Raw genomic sequence first — 20,463 nt, 5'->3', positions numbered from 1 at the left:
CCTCTTTGTCTTGTGCTCCTCCTTCGTTCACTTCATTCACCCTTCCTTCACCTTCCTTCACCACTTCCTTCACCCTTCCTTCACCTTCCTCCTTCCATCCACCTTGACAGAGTGGAATGGCTCATGATTTTTTTAACGTTTCCAGCTTCTAACTCTGTCGCCGTAAAAAAAGGAAGCTCGTTGTCGGGATCGAACATGGGACCTCGAGTTCACGGTTACAAAAGCACGGTCAGCTGATGGACGTAGAAATAAAGAACTGCTCAATAATTTGCCTCCGCGCGAATTCTTAATCGGCAGGGTAGCTTAGGATTAGGCGTTGGAATTATGATATAGCTGATATTGGGTGTAAGTGAAAAAAGTGACTATCGAAATCATGTTCTGTGCGTAGGAACCCAAGAGTAAAACTTTTATCTACGCCCAGCGAGCTGGGCGAACGTCTGTGGAGCAGCGAATTATGCCTCCGTTTGGGACGGCCTCATAGGACGTGCCTGCCTCATGTTATACCGGAGTCACCGGCTTGCTTTTCATGAAAATTTAAAGCAAAGGCAAATTTGTTATATTGTGAGAGCTTGTAGAAAGGAGCCAATCGGGCTGACAGATTTTATTGTTCTTCAATTTCCATGGTCATTGAAAGCGAGCGAGTGGCTGCGGTGTAAACGCGATCGCGTTTTCGCAAGATGAGGCCTGTTTCTTGGTCAGGGACGGAGAAGGCCTTGGCAGCAGAGAGAGTGCGTCCGCTGGTCCACCAGTTTATATTTTGAGAACTGACTATACGGAGCTGGCCCCTCACTATACCCATAACACTATATTGACTCGTAACAGCAGCCGATCCGGAATCTCTCTTTATTGCTCATGATTCTCGCTCGTGATTGTAAGGTCCTGGGTTCGAATGTATCTGCTGAATTATTTTATCGAGCTTGCCACATTATTTTTGTTCTCTCGTTTCACTTCGGCTCTGCTTGTTCTTTTGTGCTGCGCGTCACCACCCCGCCAGACATGGAGGGCTTCTGCAAGGGGAGCGAAATGACCCGTTGCGTATTTCAAGAGAAGGTGGGTGGAGGCCTGTGGTAGACGCTGCTTTAGCGACCGCAGACCAGTGAATAATGGTCGTGTTATAACGTTATTACGCGCAACGTGCTCAGTCTTTATTTGACTCGAAAGGAAAACAAAGCACTCAAGAATGATAAATATGGGGTTGGAATACGATGAAACAAACGGATACTGTAAAAGGAATGGTGAAGGCTAAGGCAATGAGCTGTAAGTGATCTTTCTCGACAATCAATCACTACACCCGACAGACCCTGCCCGCCGGCGGGGATTTGGACACGTCACGCTCCGAACTTCAGTTAGTATCTCGTCATGTCCCCAGCGGCAGCGATGACAGCGCTCATCCTGCAAGGCAATGAAGTGTAGAGTGACTTGATCAGGGATGTGTTCATTCGCAACACCTCTCAGTCGCTGACGATGGTGGATCGAAGCCTATCCTCGGGCGACTGATAGAGGGGATCGTGCGCCAGCGATACTTTCAACGAGCCCCAGACAACTTAAATGATGTTGGCGCCCGGGGATTGAGGTGGCCACTCCAAGAAAGTGACGGCGCGCTCTTCCAGCAGTTCTAGCACAACACGAGCAGTGTGGATCGGCAGCCTATCGTGTTAGAATATATTGTCGCCTACCAGGAACGGGCCGTCAAGAATGTATGGAATCAGTACGTCGTCTGTGACTGCCCTGCACCTTTCTGCGATGAACTTACCTTCGAGGCGTATCAGTGGGCGTCGCACAACGCTTAAGTAAAGAATACCGGCTCATTTCACGCAGTAACAATGAGATCGGCGCACTGCAACTGACAGCAGAACGCTCCCCGACAATGCGGCCAGCGCGCGCCGCCGTAGTAGACGACGCCGTTCAAGACCCCGCCCCTCGAGCACCTGCGCGAGCCGCTGCTGCCGCCTGACTCAAGCGCTCACCGCATCACGATGCTATGCGCTCCGAGTTTTCCCCTAAGTGTGAAGCAGACTGTACCTCCTCCTTCGAATAAAACGTCCACGCACACACACGTAGGCACACGGCGCGCGCGGTACGAAACGTGCCCAAACACACGTAGTGCAAGAGGCAATCAAGGCGGTGCGAACTAGAGATGGGACAGGCGTACCACCCGCTAGTTGAATTTTGCCCCACATGCGGCGCTCTCAACGCTGGCGCAGCAGCGTCGCTCTCGGTGCCGTTCTTGTCTATGGAACGCCACATGTAGAAGACGGCACTACTTTACTATTTAAAGGAAGCGTTTCAACATGCGCTTTTACTATGGTCTTGTGGCCTTAAAACACGCACTTACTCCGTGGCATCTCCGCGCCTCCTTGGTTTCAGAAAGGCCGCGGAGCCACTCTTGCAAATGAATATGAACAATTTTTTTAAGCGCGTCATTCTTAGGGCACATCATTTTATTGACAAATGAAAATTTGTATCGTTGTTCGTCTTCCTGAGCGCCTTTATTATGTAAATAAATTTGCCTATGCGTGGCTCTCTTCTGTGGCCATTAGCAGGTCTTCAACTTCTGCGTTACACTTGTGTTTGTCCAAATTTGATGTCTTCATATCCTGCAAGTGTAAAGCAATTATGAGACGAAATAATTTAACTGATGTAAATATTGTTGATTTAATCAAGGACTACATGCTACAAGAACGCTTACCTCAAGTGGCGATTCGTCTTTGAGGTGCGTCTGTTTCCGCCATATTCTCACGAGGAAATCACTGCATAACTCCGGTTGCTCGTTTTTACTCCATATTTCTCCTATAATCAAGAAGCATTCCTACGAGAATTATTTCGCTCGATGTTTCTATTTTTCGCCTAAACAACAGGCGAAATGTGCCGTAGGGTGACGATCACCGTCTTTCAAATCGGCCATTTATAGAACATACAGAAGTAACGCACCTTTATCAACAACTACAGGCAAAACAAAGATGTCTGTGTTAGCTAGCACGTTTATGCCTAACTGCCAAACACGTAAATCAATGTACTATATAAAGAAAGGCAAGCGCTTGCGCCCCCCCCCCCTTCTTATGGATTTCAGTTGCATTTCGCCTCGTAATAGCTTGAACATCAATAGTGGGCCGCTATTAGCCCATTTTATCTTTGTAGCCTATCGTTTCTCTTAACACTACACGGAAATGCGAGCTCAGAATAAGAACCCGAAACGTGACTTGAAAGAGTTCGATACCCTGCGACAAACACACTAATGGCGGCTAAAGGTCAGTGCACCAGCACTCAGATTACTAATAAAATAAACCAAGAAAGAGTCATCTGAGTACACATCACACAAATGACGTACCATGTCTGCATTTTAGTATTCTACAGACATCAATAATTAAAACTAATTATGCAGATCCTAAAACCTGCAGGAATCCATGTGCGCGAAGCTTTCTGCGCTCTTTTCCTTGATTGGGAATATTTGGCGGTGATGGTTGACGACATGCGACAATCGTGAAGTCATGGTAAATGCTACCTTGCATACTGCACTTGCGTATGTCTACGCAGTGCACCGAACAGACAGCGAGACTCGTTTTTTAAGGCGTTGTTGTTCACTATGCTTCGTAGCCTGCGAGAAGGTTTTCACTGGCATTGCTTCGCAGGGCACATCGCATTGTAGCTGAAGTGCTGCTTTGCTCGTCTATTATCGTCTTGAAGCAGCGGAGCTTTAATGCTGCTTTGAGTGTGCACGTCCTGTGCCAGTTGTCACACACGCACAGTAGTTTTCTTCTTCAGAAATAGCGGAAACCCGCCGTACCGTATCTTGAATTTAATTTTGTTTCAATTTCTCCGCAACTTTAGCAATGTCTAATAGCGTCTTCTTGTTTTACTATAAGACCCCAAACTGACCATGCTCCCTGATAGCGCCTAACCCCTCTCTCACGATCCTTCCATGCATACAAACTGCCCCATGTGAACAGCGGCAACCTTGTCGTTCACCAGTTTAGTGAGGGCGTTGGCTTTATCCATTTTCTGGATCTGATCTCAGTTTCCTCTGTACCATCCTAGCTATCTTTTCTCTGGGCTGTTACGCGTGAATACAAGGGTAAGCGCTGCAGCTTCTGCAATACTTTCGCGGGAGGCTCATGAGTAATTACATCCTTTCAGAGGGCATTGTGGAAACGGCCAGGGAGTCGTACAGGCATTGTGGCGACGCCTAAATAAGCTTTCGTTGGAGAGGTCTAGTAGACTCCTCTCCTGCGGTCCTGCCATGTACATTATACCTGTGGTCAATCCCCCCCTCCCCCTCCCCGTAGCACCGTTCCGCCAAACAACAACAGCAGCATTGGTGAAGTTTAAGGAAATGGGCAAAGAAAGCTTCGCTCTAAAAATATGCAGGTACTCCGCACGTACTGAGAATAACGTAAAGCGAGCATTTAAATTGTGTGCCATTGTTCATGTTCCACTTGGCGTTTTTCAGCACAATTACCTGCCAGCCATACAAGACCGACAACAAACGGAGACCCTACGCGATTCTCGTGACCGCTCACTACACAGTCTCCGAGATGGGCTTACATTGCCAAGAGCCAACACTGCCTCCATGGCCACCTCACTGTGGTGTTGCGGTATATCCAAGATTGGCCACCTTTACGAGGAAGTGATCGAGATAACGCGCCAAACAATGCTAAAGAAAGGCACGGAGAGGTTTCCCTTACTATAGAGCTAGTGAGTTTGACGGCTTATATTTCTTGCAGTAAGAATACCCCTCTTCTGTTTGTTGTTTCACAGCCTGATTACGTGTAGGAAGACCCGGCAAATATGTACCAATACAAAATGGTTGGTGCCACATATAAGACGATTCGTTGTCTCGGTGATGTCGTGCGTGTGAGATATGGCATAAAGAATTCGCACAGCAAGCTTCGCTTTATTAGGCCAAGAAATTAGACTGCTAAGGACGATACGTACCTATTTAGACTTAGTTGATGTTACATCTTTAGTAAAAATAAGAAAATGAACCTAACTACAGTGTCACATTGCTACTGGGTCTACACATCCTTCGTCATTTCTCCACGTAGAGAAACTTCTGCAGTGTTTATTCTTCAGAAATGGCGTAAAGTTATCACACTGTATCTTCAATTTACATTTCTCCAGTTCGTCCGAGACTATTGCCATGGTTGTAGGAACCCTTTTCTTTATTGAATGGAGCAGCAACCAGGTATGCTTCCTGACGTCGCCTTTAACCTCTTCCGCCTTCCTTGCATGTGTGCGAGCTGCCACGGTCTTAGAGTGGTGAATTTCTTATTCCCTCGATTCCCAACGGCGCAGGTGGATGAATGTGTACAACATCTGGCCATACCCAGTCTCCGCTTCCTCTTTCTACGTCGTCTCTACCATTCTCTCTACTTCCCCTCCGGACTGTTTTGGGTGAGTACGCATCCACGTTTGCACGGACGGTTCTGTCTCCTCTAATAGTTCAGCTGGAGAAGTAGTGATTCCCGCTGAATCTGTCATCATCAGATTCAATACGTCTCGCATTACATATCGACGGCGACAGAACTCGCAGCTATCCGTGCTGCGCTGGAGTTTATTTGTCCCAAATCATCACATTCATGGTCCATCTTTCGTGTCTCGAAGGCAGCTCTCCAGTGTCTGCTGTTCCTTTTCAATCACGGACCTTATGTACAATTAGTCGCAGACATCCCACCATCACGCAATCTACGAGGGGCGCAACATCATATACCAGTGGATACCGGGTAACTGCGGAATTTCGGGAAATCACAGTGCCGATGACGCTGCCCGATCGGCCCATGGTGACGCCCATATTATACCAATAATAATGTCAAGAACAGATGCAGCAACAAGTCTTCGATCCCTCGCACGCGAGCTTACGCAGAATCTATGGAACACAAGTCAATTCCCGAACGCACGTCTCCACAGATTGGGTCCACGTCTGCAACTCCGTCTTCCACCAGGTTTACCACGAGCCGAAACAACCCGTCTGTGCCGCCTGTGTCTCGGCGTGGCATTCACGAACTCCTATTCCTGCCGCATTGGAATGGCTAACAGCCCTACTTTTAACACCAGCGGCTGCAAGGAGACGACCGAGCGCCTCCTTTGGGAGTGTCCGCACTACAATGTGCCAAGAAAAGTCCTCGTGATCCCGCTCGAGAAACTTGCCAATCGCCCCTTCACAGGAGAAAAAGTTCTAGGACACTGGTCCAGACGGTTTTCCTCACTGAAGGCCTCAATGGCATTGCTGAAGTCTTTAAGGGCATGCGAAATGAGCAACCGCTTTAAATGTTGTAGCGCGTAGCATCCAGTTAGTCTGCGAATTTTTCTCAGTTTTTTTCTTCTTCTTTCTCCTTTTATTCCAGTTGCCCCTTTCCCCAGCGCAGGGTAGCCAGCCGGTACTTACAGTAGCTAACCTCCCTGTCTTTCCTCCCTTTTTGCCTCTCTCTCCTTCATGAGTACAAAAGCAAACGCTGCGGCTTCTGCAAATGCCTTTGCCAAGCCCCGACGCTTAATTACAGGAGTCCAGGTACTGTTGGGGTACGCCCAGGGTGCTCTTACAGGAAACAGGTCAGCTTATTGATGTCTCTTTTCCTCTCTCCTACACTCCTGCTCTCAACCACCTCTGACTCCGTGGGCAAGACTGCAGAAAAAGCAGGAGCAGCAGCTACAAAGTCGAAGAAAGAGCGAAAAAAAAAGCTTGCTTTAAAGGAGGGAAAGCGTGAAGCTCCGTGTGTGCTGGTGCAATTCATGAACTGCACTCGTGCGCAAGATTCTTTCTTGCCACGGAGTGAGTGCGAGAAATGGTTTGTTCTGAGGTATGTATTAATCACTGTCGATCAGAACAAGATGTTACGTTTCGCCTCCGATGTGCGGTATAGCCGCCGCGGATGCAACGGACGCCGGGGCTTCGTTCACAGCGGCGGACATTTTGGCCAGTTCAGCGCTGTCCCAACGCCTCCTGCTAAGCGCGTCCAGGCATGTTTCAATGCCACGTGTCTTCGTGTGTGTGTGGGGGGGGGGGGGGCGTGCGTGTGTGTGTGTGTGTGTGTGAGTGCGCGCGTGCTTGCGTGCGTGCGTGCGTGCGTGCTTGCGTGCGTGCGTGCATGTTGGTGCCCACGCTTGTCCCACGAGCACCGCCGTCACGTGCGCCTCTTCCGAGCCGTTCCTTCTTGCCCTCGACTCCGAGAGTATAAAAGCAGCTGCCCCCGGACGCCAAGGGAGAAGCTTCGATTTACTCAGTCGAGTAACGTGGTCTCCCGTTTCTGCACTTCAGTCGACCTGACTGGCCGCACTTTTGCGATGCTAGAATAAACAAGTTTTTCTGTTAGCAGTCGACTCATCCTTTGCCAGGACCTTCGGATGCTTCCAGCTGTGCCCCAGGCCGCCAGGCCAACGCTCCCCTTGGGGCTTGCGACCCATTTGCAACAAAGATGCCAAGTAATGCTTTGTACCGTTACCTCCGGTTACGAAATACATCACTGACGGCGAAGCAAACCAAATCGTCATCAACTACACATGATGTGCTGATGATACCCATTCCAATACACGATCATCACTAGTGTGAAGTTTGCTTTAAGCACTGCGCACCTCCAGGAACCACAACGCCAAAATCACGTGATTTGCAATGAACGTGTTGATCACTGCGATACCTCCTCGCTTAGTTACTTGTCTGCTTCGTGTTTGACTTGAAGTTACCGGCTTCTCTTGAGTTTCCCTTTTTTATAGAAAGGACTAGTTTCCCTTCGGGACATGTTCGTTTACGTGGTTTACACACTAGCAACAGCAGAGTTACCCTAGACACTTCTAAAGCATGCGCACGGTAACAAAGTGTGTGTGTACTATCGGCATTTGCAATAAAAGGCTCCCTACGTCGTGAAGGTCTCTCTCTCTGAAAGAAAATTCTCTAGGCAGAAGCCGCGTCTGCATCAAAGCGACAGCAGCGTACGTATCGCATTTCATAGCGCATCACCGTAATAAAAAGTTTACCACGATCTGATTATGAGGGACTCCATAATGGGGGACTCCAGAAAATTTTAACCGCCTGGGTATCTCCCAACGTGCCCCTAAACCTAAGTACACGAGTTTTTCCACATTTCGCTCTCATTGAAATGCGGCCACCGCGGCCGGGATTCGATCGCGCGACCTCGCGCTTAGCATCCCAACACCCTATATAGCCCCCAAGTGACTACGACCGGTACCATGGTAATACTGTGCGACAGCGTTTCTATGTAGCGAGTCCCCTCGTTCCGAAACAAACAGGCGAGTGTTTCCGACCAGTGCGTTTCGCCGGCGAGGGGAGGGCAGCACACGCCGGAAGCCATCTCGTTTTCTTGCATCCCTCGATGCAATAAGCCGACCTTTACAGGTACCGCGCGAGCCAACCCAACCGCTTCAATCTACCCTCTCCCAAGGCATTATTGCAATTCGCCTTCCTAGCTCATTACCGTCGTATAAATGAATGCGATGCTCCAGAAATGCGATGCGATGAGTGAACTGTCGCATTCACGTGGACGTGGCTATAGCCTTCCTCGGAAAATCGCCCGCTTGGAATTACCACCTGCAGGTGCCAACTGTAATTTTAAATTAATAGCGTTATTTGCCGAACGTCTGCTGTTTTTATGAAGAGGGTTTGCTCGGCAACTATGCAAGCTTTTTTACTTTAATTTGTAAAGTTTGTGAGATGTGCGTTACCTAAGTCAAAACTTTTGCGGCACTGCCTGCGAGACAGCCTCAGGGAAGCCGATAAAGAATACCGGCTAGCACATACGTATGAAAATTTTGAATGGCCCATCTAAAATCTCGTACGCGCTTTTATTTTTGCTCTATAGGTAAAATATTTGCCGAATCAGGTTCCCAGCCATACCATACCCGTCCTTTCAATTTTACTGCCGTTAGATAACCGTTGTTCTATATACGTAAGATTGAGCTGGATTCTTTACTTATGTGAAGACGATTTCGGTATCTGTGGTGCATTTCTTAAGATTTAAATAAATGCAACTGGTTGGCGTGAGCGCAAAGCCACGCAAACCACGTCGTCAAATTTATACTCCCGCAAATCCTACTCACGCACGTGGTTCCTCATCAATTGAATAAAGTGCTGCAGTGACTGCAAATTTATCAGGATAGTTGCGAAGCTGGTTTCATTGAAGAAATCGTTATCAGCCTTAATTTATTATCAGCGTGTTTATGGAAACAACCACACCGGTGATGTTGAATGCAGTCAATGAGATTTAGCGCTGCGATTCTCGCACTAAGGCTCACAAATATATGTGAATATTTCTCCTCAGCTAACTAGCTAACTATGTACACCATAAAGACACTTCAAGACAACTGACACAATTTTGCAAAACAGGTGATAATTATTCTATGATAATCTTCTGCCTCAAACGATGCGCCATGCAGAAAAATTTCTGTCTCTCCCGTAATTGAGAGTAGGTGTAAGCATGAAAGATTGTTTGCAGTTGCTACTAGCCACAACCTTAAAATAGCTGTAGTGCACGTTCACAGCGGCACAACGCCATACTGTGCGCAGGTCCATGTGGACGCTGTCCACCTAGAAGAAAAAAACCAGCTGAAGGCTGCACGACAGGCAGCGAATGACTCAAGGGAGACGGAGCGCACTAACCAACTAAATAGGAACGCATTGAATTCAGAGGTTCTACGCACTGGTTCTACGCACTGGTTCTACGCACTATTGAAGTCGAAATTGTAAATGACAAGTAAAACTTCAGCGTACTTCAAGTTACAGCTTGAGTGCTACTGTGAACAAACATTAGGAAGAACTCGAAAGCGATATTTTTTGTAACTTGTTTAGGCAGTAACTAGCGTGTGTAATGTGGTCCTGTACGTAGGGCTGGGGGCCAGGGACCGCATTTTCTCAAGTTCTCAAGTTTTGACTGGTTGCCCGGATGATCTCGGTTTCTTCTCACAACCTGCCCCGATGTTCTCGTTTGAGTGCCCGGATAACGGCTCTGGCTTTTGGCTGACGGTCGCTCGAAGGTCGCCTACAGCAGGAGCTAAAAGCATTTTATGTCTAAATTTAATCATTTGACACATTTATGAATGCAAGTTATTACGCGCCTTCAGTCCAAAGGTGGTAAACCAGCGCGGTGATTGGGCTTCGGAAGAATGGAACACACAGCTTGCCTAATGTGGTTCTAGTTAACTTCACATTGTAGTGAATCATCCTTGTCTTAAGAATATTCTTTAGGAATTTAGCACGCGTCATAGATACCTAAAAAATGGGCATCCCATTTGTTTCTTTAGCACGATCCACTGGTGTTCCCACGATGGTATTGGTATACCTTTATTAAAACGGTCGTGGTGCGCTTGCATCCGAAACGCTTCAGAATTGAATATAATTTAATTGATTGAATTAAGAAATTTGAAATATTCGTAAGTTGCTCATATCATGAAAATGGCATCAAACACATTGTGCTTGTGTTGTTGGAAAACAATACTGCCTGCAATAAAACGATGAAAATTAAAATTTTCAAATCGCTCTTCTTCTACCGCTAATTATTGCATATGCCTTCAGGTAAACGGTACCTGCTGCAGATACGTCTTCCTTCGTCCACAGACACATTGGCCGAATAGCAATACGAATGCTTACTTAAAAAGACTGAGGTTCTTACGAAGAAACCTCGGAGAGACTTTTACCTCGAGCTGAATAATTCGAGCCATCAATTTGATTCTGCTAAATCGGCTCTAATGGCTGAAGGTGGCCTGCTTCTTCTTTCTTATTTTTTTTTGAGGCACAAGAATCTTTCTTTGAGGAAGAACTTAACAGCCGGGTGGCTAGTTATCTTTAGGTATGCCGTATGTTAGTTAAAATGTTCTTCTTACTTTACCTTCACTTTCATATTTTTCAACTGAAGACCGCAATTATGCGTACAATTATTAAAAATATCGGAACCGCTAAGTCATTCATAAACAACGTGGGTGGTCATTTCTTTCCCTTCGAGATGCTACCGATAAAAAGGTACGTCAGCATAGCGTTCACAGTTTTTTTTTATACAGCACACTATAATAAGCAGAGCCCGAAGGGTCATTTGCCAGATTAACTTTCCTGGGGTAAAGGGATTGCTGAGGTTCAGTAAGGATCGCATGAGCGACAACGTAACTCTTTAACTAGAACAAAAAGTGAACCGAACCAAACGAAGCAGTTTTTGTCGTGAGAAAATGAAAACTATTGATTGAATGAGAGCAAACAATTACGAGCTTTACCTGTCAAGGCGCTTACCAATACACCAATGGCAACTGTTGCAAAAATACCAAAGAAACTGGTCCAGAAGTATGACATCCGGAAGAAGTAAAATAAGTCGTCAGATCTGAAAAAAGAAATCAGCAGAACTAACAATAATCTCGCCTTGTGCAGGCAGAGAAGAACCAAGCAATATGTAACTTTTACTTTGCGAAAAATGACTTATTCTTCGCGATGTGGTGGGCCTTTATTTAACTCAGAAAGCAGAAACACCAAGCCATTTCAGGAAAAATAAGAAGGAGCAAGTTAGTCATTTGTTTGGATGAATTCCGAAATGTTGTGGACTGTTTCATCGCCAGCTTCTCCACAAGCAATAAATTGTCCAATGCCGAAAAAATGACAAGCTGACGAGCTACTAAAAAATTACAACCTTTCTACTCTGTGAAGATGGAATGACAGCGACAGCTGACGACAGTCAAAGCTCGCAAATGAAAAGCAAAGTGCTTTTGCTGCCATTCCACCTTCACAAAGAGGAATGTTGCTCGTTCAGTGGTGCCCGGGCTCACGGCTGCCGTTTTCGTTCAGCATCGCGGGAACCTTCTTGGTCGGTGGTCGCTTCGAGCAGGCGCCATTTACTTTCATCTTGCTGTTCCCTCCGGCGCTCGTCGTACGCATGTTGTTCTTCGGGCATACGAATGATTCGTTTCCACCCCATCGATACCTCTCATACTTATATAATGCGATATCCTTGACGTGACACTATGGCTCGCGGCGAGCGTTCTAATTGGTTTCGCATTTTGACATTTGCAGCGCCGCATTGCACGCGTTATGGGTTCGTTAGAAATCGCTAAGTCCGTGTCTGTTGCCGTATGGCGAAAAAACAACGGAAGGTTACACTGACGGACAACCTTAAGTGGCAAAGGGAAAGCTACGGAGGCAAAGCGCGCACATGTGAGCGCGCTTCTGAAAAGAGTCCCGTGTTTTCATCCACATTAGCTTAAGCTGGGGCAGAGGAAACATAAACACCTTATTTGCAACAGTGAAATAAGATAAATCTTACCACTGAATGTAAAAGTTCAATTATTTTGCGGCTTTTCATATCCGGGTCTCGGCAAACGCGAAACCATCGTAAGTGAAGCTGCGTCGATTCAGCATCTGTTCCGAGCAACCAAAAGCACTTTCAAACGCTGGACGACTACTTGACGCAGTGACACATGTATAGCTGCCACGAGCTCGTAGCTTTGCCTTCATTGCCACCGAAAGTTGTCCGCGATTATAGTCATATACAGGCTTTTGCTGTAAAAAAACTTACCGACCTGTTGACCTTTCATTCTAGCTGTGGCGAGAACATCAGTAAATGAGATCGTGAGATGATGGTGAAGTAATAAGAATTAGTACAGCATATCATTATCCGCTTTACTCAGCTATTCACAAAAAAAGGTCCACTCGAAATATCGAAACTGCTAGCTGTGCTTGGTGCTATGTTTTCCACGTATAAATCGCCAATTGAAGGTATCAGATTAACCTGTCAGAACTGACACGTCGTCCTTTGTGGCGTTAACGCCCCAGAAACCAGCGTGTGAACTGGGAAAACGAGAAGAATGCTTGTAGTTGCTTGAGAACCTTGCACTGCAGCGTTAGCCAGAATCAGTTTTAGTGGGGCTGACCTGTAAAGCGTCCATATGGAAAATACAGTCCTACGCACTTGCTGGCAGCCCTCCGAGTACTGACCTTGAACAATGAGCCCTGCGTAATTTACTATTTTACCAAGCGGAATAATGTTTTCACCATCCGCGGGATGCGACAGAATCCGGCTAAGCATCTCGATGATAACCGAAATGAAGTTTTGCTCAGCGCTCTCTAACTCCACATAAAACATTATGTAAGCAAAGACGTTGCATCTCATCTCACATTATATTGGCACATGCATATTGTTTACGTTTTTACGGTGATTGTTTGTCACTGACTAACAAAGGCTCAGCGCAAGATGATCATGCGTCCATTGGAACTCTCTCGAATATTGTTGCTGGTTCTTAATAATAATAATATTTGGGGTTTTACGTGCCAAAACCACTTTCTGATTATGAGGCACGCCGTAGTGGAAGACTCCGTAAATTTTGACCACCTGGGTTTCTTTAACGTGCACCTAAATCTAAGCACACGGGTGTTTTCGCATTTCGCCCCCATCGAAATGCAGCCGCCGTGGCCGGAATTCGATCCCGCGACCTCGTGCTCAGCAGCCCAACACCATAGCCACTGAGCAACCATGGCGGATTGCTGGTTCTTTCTGTTTACGTTGCCCACCGAACCTTCTGTAGTTAGATTGCATTGGCGACGCTAATACGGCTGTATATTCTAAAATGCACGCGAGCGCGGGCGATTGTGCTGGAACTTAAGTCGAGTCAATTATACATAGCTGACGTGTTCAATACGAGGATCAGGTTTTCGACTATCGCCAACAGCGCTCGCTGCCATCATTGTTTCAGTGTAACTGATTTTTCTGAGCGCAAGTTCACCCGAAAAAAGGTCAGCTTCGTGTCCCACAGTTTTTTTTTTTGCACTGTCAAGTTCTTCACGCTCACTACATCGTAACAATATACAAGCTCACTATATATATCGTAATCATCACCCAGCGCCTGGAGTAGCTAGTCAAGCGAAAAACCAGGCTAACGCCTCGAGCATATAATTAAAGCGTGTTTCTCTCGTCTATATACAAGCGCTTTGCGATCGTCTTCTTCGGTATAGCCTTCCTGCCCTGCATGGCCTCTCCCGAACAAAAATGAAGATCCTGGAAGGGATGGAAGGATAAACATTAAGGATATTGCTTATTCGTAGAACCCATCAACAATGGTTACATAACAGAGAGCAGACGCCTCGGGCTACCAGTTTTACAAACGCAGCAGTTAAATCGCTCTCTAGTTTGATATGTTCCCAAATTCACCGAACACCTCTTCCTGGTGTATATTCCTGAACACACCTTTGTTTTAGAATTTGTAGTGGTCATTCCTGATAATTTTATTGCTTTGGCCATATGCGACATATACCACCTCCGGAATCTCCCCATCCTGCTATGAAATTCGCTCCTCTGGGACAGCCATGACCTTAATGGCATGAAGACGATGTAATAAAGACGAGGTCATCCTGAAGAAGAAAGGACGGCGACCCCGAAACAGCGAAGGCGGTGTGATAAAACTTGGCTGGCAATTCTGAAATGATGACAATGGTATAAAGGTGGCAGCGTGACGACGACGGAATGACGCAAATGGGTTGATGAATCTGGAGCGACGAAGATGGCATCACGGCGACGTTACGGCAACAAATGCATGACGACAACGACAGTACGATGACGACAAAATAACGACAAGGGCATAAAAACGGTGGTGTAATCACGCTTGAATGACAGCATGATTACGTTGGAGTCACGTAGAAGGAACGACGCCGATGCAGCGACTAAACGTGTGTATGACGACGATGGCATGACGATATTGGGATGACGATGACTGTATGACAAAGAAGGAGCAACGACCACGGCTTGACGACAGTAGGATGGCGACGATGGTGGGACGACGACGGCATGACGAAAGTCAGATGACGAAGCTTGAATGACGACGATGCAACGAACAGGTCGGCATCACGACCATGAGGAGATGCCTAATGGTACAAGCTAGGAGAAAACCTTGGTATCTTATTTGGCGTAATAGATAGATAGATAGATAGATAGATAGATAGATAGATAGATAGATAGATAGATAGATAGATAGATAGATAGATAGATAGATAGATAGATAGATAGATAGATAGATAGATAGATAGATAGATAGATAGATAGATAGATAGATAGATAGATATACAGACAGACAGACAGACAGACAGACAGACAGACAGACAGACAGACAGACAGACAGACAGACAGATAGATAGATAGATAGATAGATAGATAGATAGATAGATAGATAGATAGATAGATAGATAGATAGATAGATAGATAGATAGATAGATAGATAGATAGATAGATAGATAGATAGATCCAATGTACAGAGATTGCCAAAGAATGCACATCGCATTACAACTGATATTTACGTCCATACCTCGGAACATCGAACGAGCTGCTTATGTTCAATATCGTTGACCTTGAAGTATGGAACGTGATGTTTCCAGGGCAGCACTCCAAGGAAATTGGCATCCTGGGTGGTCGTGTGCTTCTCTGTATTGATTTTGCCCCATGCCATATTTGCACGATAACCACGACTATGGTCGCTACGCCTGCACCCTGCAAAGAAATAGGCAGTATAATTCGTCGGATCGCACAGGACCGCTATATTCTATAACCTGAAGATTATTCTATTATAAAATTTTGTAGTGTCAGTCCCCCAAAAAGCACTCGAAACCTGTCAGGCACTGCCACGGACAACTGCCGCTATATCAAGGAGGTACATGAAATATCTAAATGCATTCATATGAACTATATTTCAATATACTACAGAAATCACATGATATTGGACAAGAAATCATAAAAATAATGTTATCATTTGACAGTCACTGAATTATTGCAATTTTAAGAACTGCTATAGCCCTTCTGTCGATTATATAATGTAACAAAATCTACACAGCTACATTGTTAGAGGACTTCCTAGAAACTGACTCAGCACAGGCAGAAACGTGCTTCTTTAAGTGATGTGGTTAGAGTTTGGTTATGCGTGATTTTACCTGCCCTGGAAAAAAAGCAGTGAACCCCACTTCCACCCACTTTTGTTCACCTTCGCAAACAAAATACTGCCACCGTGATTTCCACATTCGTACGGTAGTGGGAGTCATTGTCTACATTGTTGAAAAAACGATTGAAGGCATTTGTAAGGAAATCGCTGCATTATTTCATAACTTCGGCGTTACGAGGAAGCAAATTCAAGCCATACTGGATACATGTTTTCGACTTTATGTGAAATTTTCTCTCATTCTTCACTAGGACGCCTACGTTTATTCAGTGTAACAAATGTTTCCGAGCAACAGTGCGTTATTTCTAATTGGCAGTTTTTGTTTCAATATTCAGTACCTACATAAAGTGTAATTTTTTGTACGTGCTGATGCGCTACTTGCCTGCTAGGTGCGGACAGCATCTACTTACCTTGGAGTGTACGAACGGAAATAGTATAGCCAGTAGACATAATCCTACATAAGGGGAAGTCAGGCCTGTGTTTACCGTCAGAAACATCTGTTGAGAAAAAAAAGGTAAGCACCCTTACAAGTGCGTCAAAAGGCAGAATACGTCATAAAAACTTGTAAAAAGATGCAAAGTCATGGCCAGTTGCGTATCATCGTTCTCGATGATGAAAATTGGTGGAACAAGGACTACTACAACCACTGCAAAGGAAAGCAGTGGACATCAGGACAGTTTCCCTTAAAAGTGCTCGTGTACACGAAGTTGTTCCCCTATCACTGAAAGTGCTGGAGAGTTAGCAATGAGTTTGGGAGAGAGAGTTGGGGAGAGTGCGCGGCGTGGAATACCGGTTACTAAGGGAAGCACCTGCTACACTGATGAAGGCAAGTCTCCATGTCGAAATGTTGGCTCCACCGACATTCCTTGTGCCATTGCTGCTGCTCACATTGAACTTTCATGACCCTGATTTTATCATGAGTTTTTGAACAAAATTTTATTTGGAAGCGATCAAGTGCGCGCTAAGAACCTATGATTTCACATGCTAGCCTCATTTCTCAGTTCAGTCGTTTCTTTCCATCAGTCGTGGCCGCTTAGTGGCTACGGCATTGCGCTGCTAAGCACGACGTCTCATGATCAGGTCCCGGCCGCGGCGGCCGCATTTCACTGAGGGTGAAATGCAAAAATGAAGCCCGTGTATCACATTTAAGTGCACGTTAAAGACCACCAGGTGGTCAATATTAATCCGGAGTCCTCCACTACGGCTTGCCTCATGATAAGATCGTGGTTTTGCACGATAAGACCTCATAATTTAATTTGCTACAGGCTTAGATTTTACAATTTGTCAGTGGGAGTAAGAGTGCTGCCTAATCCTGGCATTGAACATTGATGTAATGCTCTGCAGCCACAATCTCGCAAAGCAAGTTTAGGACCGCAACCACATTGCCTTTTCATACCTCGCTTGATAAAATTTTAACATAACCGGCAGTTTATGTCCGTGGCTGAAAGAGCTTCGTAATGTATTTTTTTAGTTCGCGGGAAAGTAAAATTTTATCGTAATACTAACGCCACTTTAGCTGTCCTGCAGTGTTAGTCTAGCAAAAAAGTTAATCCAATAAAGCTTGGGGTGCTTGTATAAATACCAAGCTGTGACTACCACTTGTAAGCTCTAGCGCTTAATTTATACGCTCGAAATGCAAAGGCTACATTCACCTAAACAGCTTGCTAACAGCTCTGGTGCAAAATATCGTCCCATAGACATCAAGTGCCCATAGACGTAGTCGATGCATGGAAAAGCAGGCAGGATAACCATAGGTAGTTCTCGTTGGCTACTCTGCAAGAAGGGAGGGGGTTTGCGGAATAAGAAAGATATCGCAGAAGGGGAGTGAGAGTACGCATGTGACGAGCACCAATAAACCGCGTGCACTATAGAGCGGTAGCGGGTGGTGTTTCTAAGAGGAACCTTTAACTTGAGCCTGATAATGGGTGTTCAAATACATTTGACAGAAATTGATAAATTGTATTGACCTTTCCAAGCAATGCTTATTTTCAGCCTCCAACTTTTTTGCCGGAAGCTAGTATGTTCATAAGAAAAGGCAAGACGTTTACAATTCCCTAACCCTGCACCGAGAACGGTTATCTCATTTTCCCTAAACTGCATCCGTGGTAACATTCAAAGAAGACAAGTCTGATACAATGATTCCTGTCTTGCCGTAATTTGTTACAATGTATACTGGATTTTTCAAAAGTTTTCCTCGCATATTATTGATATTCGTAAGAGCTATGAATGACACATCATTTTTTCCGCTGCATATGTACTATTAGATGCAATTTAGTGAATTATGATCTCATGTTTCATTACTTAGTTACAAAGTTCTGAACTTTATGATATCGTTTTCTGAAATCATGCTAATTCTAACGATCGTTGTAAAGAAATTGACATCCTCAATAAAAATTGCGCTTTCAATTATCTATAGATATTACCTTTTTCTTTTAAATGCAGCAAGCCTCATCAAATATGGCGCAGAGATTGCCTAAAAAAACTATTTTTCTTTTCTAACGATTTTAGATGGGCGCCCCTGAGCTAAAGTTTCATCCAAAGTCTGTTACGAAGGCCCTGAGATAGCAAAAACCTTAGGAGCACGAATGAAGTGCCCAGCCCGGAGTTTCTTGGGCAGCACTGGTCTAATCCTTTAATTCCGATTGAGGACGATTACCAAAACGGTCCAGCACTCTGCACATCACTTGGCTCTCGATACGGAAGAACATGGATGTAATTTGCGTGTGTCTCCTGAAAGCAGCATGTCTTGCACGTGAGACTGTTGGCAAATTACAATAAGGATAGCATCATCATTATCCTATGTTTATGCCACCTCCATGACGAAGGCCTCTCCCAACGATCTCCAAATACGCCTGTTTTGCGCTAGCTGATTGCAGCTTGCGCCTGCATTCGTAATTTCCTCACCGTACCCGATTTTTTGCCGTCCTCGACTGCGCTTCCATTCCCTTGGTATCAGTTTGTTCATGAGTTTGTATAAGGATTTGTAAATGCGACACCTAGCCACAAATGTTACGGCATGGTCCTTTCTCGTCGTGGTAACCGAGGTGGTGGATGCATCAGCACATACGGAGACAACGAACGTAAACGGTACATGACAATGTTCGAGTCCCATGGGGCCAATTACATTCACGGGACATCAGCCGCAGCCCAGCCGCAGTGTCTGCTCGTGAAAGCGGAATCAAAACACATTGACCATGTTCATGTGCGGATCGGGTGACTTCATCGGCGCAGTCGTTCCCTCTGATGTTGTAGTGACCCGAAGGCGATTCAAATATTTTGTCATGTCGCTTGCCTTGGCTCCCCTGATAAGTCTGTCGAATTTCTGAGGCAGCGCTCTATTATAAATGTGGTGCATTCGGTGTTATTAACACTGAAGGGCTTCCTTCGTATCACTGAAAACTGCCCATATGTGTGATGGCCTCTGTATAGTGAAAGAGATGCAGCAGGAAGTGCAGTAATTTCTGCACCTGTCGATGTGGTCACACATGCTGCTTCAACTTGATTTCTTCTGATTTCTTCAAGACTGCAGCAGCAAAGTTCTTGAGTATTACCGAACCAGATGTTTAGGCATGTGGCCAAATTCAGTGCACAGCTTGCAACGGCGCTTCAGCTTTCCTTTCCTGGCGCCCGCAATAGTGAGTTGCAGTTGCGGCTGGTGCAGACGCCACCATGGTACTGCAATACATGCAGCAGGTGTCAATTGTGTTCGTGAGTACGACTGATGTCTTACAACAGTTATCGCAAATGTTGAATCTGGCTGCTTTGCTGGCAGGCACGGAAGATGGTCGCAGGAAAGCCGAATCAGATGTCGAAAGTGTCCTCTCAGGGTTTCTGCAAAATGTTGATAGTAATAGCATAATTTCTGGCAATGGCCACTGTGGCGATTGCTCATGTATTGGGCGACCGAGACAGGGTTCTCAGGGCTTCGGCTTGCATATTCCCAGTCTGCAACTATTTGTCGTTAAAGTATTTCCAAGTATAGGTAAGCTGAACCGTAAGAGGCCCAAAAATGTAACCATTATTTACCGGTTTGATTGATGATTGATGATTCATGATTGATGATTACCGGTTGATGAAGTACTGTCCGACTACAGTAATTTTTGCGTTCACAGCGTATAAGCTTTCAGTTAGGCTGTGATATCAAACAGACGAGGCTCTTTGGCGGGAAAAATCTACGCCTTGCGTACCACACATCGCACAAAAATATGATGCTCTACCTACACTCCATGCCACTTCTATTACTAAGATTCTGGGCAAAAACTTGGACATTAACAAAGAAACTCCGCAACCAGCGATGGACGAAACATGTTGCCTAACGTTAGACGACAAGAACACAGTGATGTGGATTCGAGAACAATTTGGGGTAGCCTACATTCTAGATAACATAAAAAGGAATAAGTGGAGCTGAACAAGACACGTAATGCGCAGGACAGATAGCCAGTGTTCTGATAGGGTAATAGAATAAGTGCCAAGTGCTCCTGCTTTCTTTGTTGTCCTTCATAGGCACTGCAGCTCAAGGAGGCGAAGCTAAAGGGGTTAGCAATGTGGGCGCGAGGCTATATGCGGTTG

The 20,463-nt window shown here is 45.6% G+C and overlaps 2 protein-coding genes across 8 annotated transcripts in view; both read right to left on the bottom strand.

The window, feature by feature from the left end:
• The window catches only part of LOC142591182 (sodium-coupled monocarboxylate transporter 1-like), a 133,127-nt gene extending 131,249 nt beyond the window's left edge, over positions 1 to 1,878 (bottom strand). For all 6 annotated transcript variants that reach the window (XR_012830378.1, XR_012830379.1, XM_075703549.1 and 3 more), the window contains exon 1: positions 1,754 to 1,878. The gene's annotated coding sequence lies outside the window, so the exon portion shown is untranslated. The remainder of the gene's footprint in view (positions 1 to 1,753) is intronic.
• Positions 1,879 to 2,424: 546 nt separating this feature from the next.
• The window catches only part of LOC142591181 (sodium-coupled monocarboxylate transporter 2-like), a 35,066-nt gene continuing 17,027 nt past the window's right edge, over positions 2,425 to 20,463 (bottom strand). For both annotated transcript variants that reach the window (XM_075703544.1, XM_075703545.1), the window contains exons 5-9: positions 16,305 to 16,391; positions 15,271 to 15,452; positions 11,206 to 11,309; positions 2,690 to 2,790; positions 2,425 to 2,597 (exon numbers count right to left, since the gene is read on the bottom strand). In XM_075703544.1, the coding sequence (XP_075559659.1) occupies positions 2,511 to 2,597; positions 2,690 to 2,790; positions 11,206 to 11,309; positions 15,271 to 15,452; positions 16,305 to 16,391 (561 nt within the window). In that variant the 3' untranslated portion in view covers positions 2,425 to 2,510. The remainder of the gene's footprint in view (positions 2,598 to 2,689; positions 2,791 to 11,205; positions 11,310 to 15,270; positions 15,453 to 16,304; positions 16,392 to 20,463) is intronic.

This window comes from Dermacentor variabilis, chromosome 8 (assembly GCF_050947875.1).
Source record: "Dermacentor variabilis isolate Ectoservices chromosome 8, ASM5094787v1, whole genome shotgun sequence".
In the NCBI taxonomy this organism is placed as follows: Eukaryota; Metazoa; Arthropoda; class Arachnida; order Ixodida; family Ixodidae; genus Dermacentor; species Dermacentor variabilis.
This window is presented reverse-complemented; position numbering and strand designations above follow the sequence as displayed.